Here is a 4,693-nt window from a genome sequence, read left to right on the forward strand (position 1 = left end):
CGTGAAAGATTTATATATATGTATATGTATGGATTTATTTTAACTGGATTCCTGCTGACTGGCAGAGGAGGGTTCCAGATTTATCAGAAAGTGAAAGCAACCCTGACAGTGGTTCGGGCCTTTGAGGAGCTGTTGGGCGCACTTGAAGGATTCTGCTGGGCTGGTAGCACACAGACTCTCAGCTGGGGGAAATAATTTGCACACTGGATGTGATTCTGACGAGGATCACATCTCAGGAGCGAGCCTCCAGCATGTAAGGATTACATCTGGTTGACTCTTAAGACAGTGAGAGGTGAGAAAGACCCCAAATTCGGCTGATTGTTTATTTATTTTTTTGCCACTTCATAGTTGCAGTTAAGACATTTTGAAAGCAGCAGGAAATTCAAGGCTGCTTTGTTCCAAAACAATTGGATTATCTACTTGGCTCCCAGTGGCACGGCCTTGATGGCAGCGTTTATTTCAATCTCCCCAGGGTGGAATGTCAACAAAGGATTGATTCGCACCCACCCCCATCACCCGTGTTGGATCCAGCCCCGGAACCCAATGGCTGTGGAGGAGGAAACTCTGAACTCTAGCGAACTGAGTAGAAACGATAACATCATGTGACTCTGGACTCGCGAGGGGACTAGGGTTGGGTCCTAACACAGACCCCACCCCCCACACTCAATGTCACCTACTCCTCTGAACCCTCTCCATCTTACCTCCCCTTTTTGTGTTATCTGTCCTGTTTCTCAATCAAGAGACTTCAGRTAGTACGTGTTGGCAACAACATCTCAAGCAGCATCAACTGAGCACAGGTGCCCCTCAAGGCCAGGTGCTCAGTCCGCTGCTTTTCACCTTGCTCACGACTGCAAAACAACTTACAGCACAAATTACATTGTCAAATATGCAGACAATACAACTCTGGTGGGGCTCATCACCAAGGGAGATGAGACTGATTACAGGGCAGAGGTCGACCTGCTGACCACTTGGTGCAGAAACAACAATCTACTTCTCAATGTAAACAAAACCAAGGAAATTATTGTTAACTTCCAGAGAAGTCACAACCAACATTTGCCACTGATCATCRATGGTACTGAGGTGGAGAGAGTGGCCGGCATCAATTCCTCGGGGTGCACATTAGTGAGGACCTTACCTGGTCTACCAACACCGCATCTCTAAGCTCTGCGGTGCCTCTACTTCCTGTGCAGATGGTGTTCCACCATCAAACATGAGCACCTGGGGCGGCTGTGGTAGAGTGGTTAGGGGAGTCGTCCTAGAACCGGAAGGTCGTCGGTTCGATCCCCGTCCAGTCGACTCAGTCATTGTGTCCAAGACACTTCACCCGCCTTGCCTACTGATGGTGGGTCAGAGGTCCGGTGGCGCCTGTGTATGGCAGCCTCGCCTCTGTCAGTGTGCCCCAGGGCAGATGTGGCYACAATTGTAGTTTGCCATCATCAGTGTGTGAATGTGTGTGTGCATGGGTGAATGTCTGTAGTGTGAAGCGCTTTGAATGTCCTGGGTGGATAGAAAGGCWCTATATAAGTACAGTCCATTTACCATTCACCTTCTACAGAAAGCATCATTTCTGGTTGCGTCAGTATGTGGGGCGGGAGCTSCACTGATTACAACAGGAGAACTCTGCAGCGCATAGTGAACACAGCCAAAAGAATCTTTGGTGCCCCGCTCCCCTCCCAGAAAGACATATACACCTCCCGCCTCATCAAAAAAAGCAACGATGATTGTGAGCAATGCAACCCATCCTGCTTATAATCTGTTCAATCTCCTGCCATCAGGACAAAGGTACAGGAGCCTCCGCTCACACACTACCAGACTCACCAACAGCTTTATCCACCAAGCTGTTAGGATGTTAAACTCTCTTCCTACTCTATCTCCAGTCACCAGACTGCCAAGACTATAACTCCCCATTTCGCCATCCTCCCATATGCATTTGCACTATTTGCACTAATATGCTATGCTGTACATTTACTAAAACAGTTAGCTAAAAGATAACTTAAATCCAYATCTTTATTGACTGATGTCTAGTTTTGTCTCGTTTTTTTGTTTGAGATGCAGTTATCTCAATGATTATGCCATTTTTTTATGATTGTTTAATAGTGGGACAGTAGGAAACGTAATTTCGATTGCTTGTRTGTTGGAAACATGAAMGAATTGACAATAAATCTAAATCAATCAATCGATCAATTAAAATCCCCTCTACTCTGGATAACCACCATACTGCGACATAAAATATCAGCCAGAACACCGATGGTCTTTGCAGTCATGATGAGGTCTTCAGGCACATGCTAGAAACACAGTGGTTCACCGTTATGAGCAATAGAGTTTTGTATGTCCCCAACGGTTTAGAGCATTCACAACATATCTGTAGTGAGGTTTTGGTGCTTTATTACAGGAACAACAGCATTTAATAGTCCAGGGGAGTGGGGTGGTAACAGCAAATCCATGATATGGCRCCAGCATGCTCCAATGTGGCGATGTCATTTCCATGTTGCCTATGCTTTTCTTTACTTTATTGTCATTACCATGGAAAGCAGCGAAATCCTGATGGAGTATCATACACCTAAAAAGTAACTGATTACACATAGTAGTGTGAAAGTAAACTTTGTAAGGTTCTGATGATCAGTGTAAACACAGATAATAATACCATCTAAGAGCAGGACAGATGAAGGGAGAGCTGTAAACAGATGTTGAAGGGATAATAATGGATTGCTGCAACATCCAGTTCAGTTATGCCCCTTTTCCACTAGTGTCACTTAGTGTAGTGTCGATACGGTTTGGTACGGTTCCAAGCCATTTCCATTAGGCCAGCTTCATGGAACCAGCCCTTTTTTTAGTACCTACTTCATTGTGGTTCCAACCGGCCCCAGCTGGCACCAAAATGCGACATCAGAACACTGTTCGTCACTGATTGGCTTAATTTTTGCAAATGTTTAAAATTTCAAAAGTTATTCATCAAATGTGTTTCCATCTCTCATTTTGCCCATTAATTTTTATTCAAAATACCTAAAAACCACCTCCACCAACCGCCCAAAACACACCCATTGGAACCAGACTGGAACATCATTGGAAAACCAACCGGTCCAACCCGTACCTACACCGACCATTCCGACACTACACTAAGTGGCACTAGTGGAAAAAGGGCAGATGAGATTTGAAATGTAAAGATAATGGGTGGGGTCACAGAGAAAGGGTGTTTAACATTCTCACAGCCTGTGGGTACAGACTGTGAGCCATTCGGGTGGTCCTGGCACCTATGAACCGGTACTTTCTGTTGGAGGGTAACAGATGGAATAAATATGTTGTGCAGGATGCTATCTGTTCTGCAGCGTGTTGTTCACTCATCTCAACCAGCAGATTGTATAGATAGTTCTGATCTCCCAGAGGATAATTCCAATGATTTACCTCAGTGTTTTAACCAACCAATAGGTTTCCTGTGTTGTGTTGTTGAAGACACTGATCAGGGCTTTAAAATAAAAAAAAAACTGTGCTTTTATGTTTTTCACTCTCAAATGGTGGAGAACACACTTCATCAAACTTGAATATTCAGTGGTGTTTTTTATGCTACCATTGCTTCTTCATTACCTTCTTGTTTTACTAATAAAATGCGGTCCACCATGTCCTCACAGGTTTGGAAGACTACATGAAGCGTTATGGCGAGGGTATAACCCGGCTCCTGACTTCCTTTGGGCCAGTACCTGACTTTTTTGGAGAAGCCGCCAAAAACATCATTAAGGTAACTTGAGGTGAAACGTCAGAAACACATTTGTTCATTTATGGAAACTTGTGACTAAAAGTTTAATATGTAACAGTGCGTATTTAATGAGGTCAAAGTCATTTAATAGATTAGATTATAAATGTGATTATGTCCATTAGAAGCTGATTGATGGTGTCTTTAGTTCTGCTTGACTGAAAGTTAATGGTTTCTCTTCCCTTCGGCTTCAAACTGCTCTATAAGCATTCATGTTTTCAGGTGTTTGTCACAGAAGGTTAACACGCTGAGCTCAACTACTTCAGAAGACTGAAGCAGTCGATCGTTTTGCAATGCTTTCAGCAAACGTTCTGTTCTCTCTAAAGAAAGTCTCAGAGTATTGTGCTCCAGCTGCATTTCAGTGAAACAAATAAAACTGAAGTACATTTTATTTTAACTGTCAGCTAAAGGCAGCTATAAATCAAAAAACAAACAAGCCGGGTTTTCAAAGTTATGCTGATGACTCCCTGTTTTAATTATCATTGAGCCCAAGCGAGGAGCATCTTGTTATAAAGTGTGGCAGGAAACCAGTGTGTGAGTTTGACACTGTGGTCTGGATTRATGCAATATCATCCAGCTGATCCAAAGTCCTGCTGGGAGAATTTCAATGGTAGATTACATTTCTCTTTGCTTGGCAACACAAGCAAATATCGAGTTTCTACTTATTACATACAAAGGCCTCCATGACCAAACAACATCCACACTAACGAGCATGCTGAAGGTGCAGGAGAGCATCTCAGGGATGCAGAAAATAGCAAGAAGAACCTGTTTGGCGAGTATTAAAGGGATCCCTGATTAGTTGTAACATTAGACTTTATTTGATAAACATTTATTTTAACTGTAAAATAAAGACTAAAAATGCTGTAGGCTGTTCAGTTTTTGTCATTTTTAAAAATATATTTTAACACGGACGGAGCCATTTTTTTTACACACAAAGCATTCTGG

At 43.1% G+C, this 4,693-nt stretch overlaps 1 protein-coding gene across 1 annotated transcript in view; it reads left to right on the forward strand.

The window, feature by feature from the left end:
* The window catches only part of cryl1 (crystallin, lambda 1), a gene marked incomplete at its 5' end in the record, with an annotated part of 61,734 nt that overhangs the window by 55,581 nt on the left and 1,460 nt on the right, over positions 1–4,693 (forward strand). Inside the window, 1 exon segment of the mRNA XM_014018982.1 lies at positions 3,627–3,733. Within this exon segment, the coding sequence (XP_013874436.1) occupies positions 3,627–3,733 (107 nt within the window).

This window comes from Austrofundulus limnaeus, unplaced genomic scaffold, assembly GCF_001266775.1.
Source record: "Austrofundulus limnaeus strain Quisiro unplaced genomic scaffold, Austrofundulus_limnaeus-1.0 Scaffold206, whole genome shotgun sequence".
Lineage (NCBI taxonomy): Eukaryota > Metazoa > Chordata > Actinopteri > Cyprinodontiformes > Rivulidae > Austrofundulus > Austrofundulus limnaeus.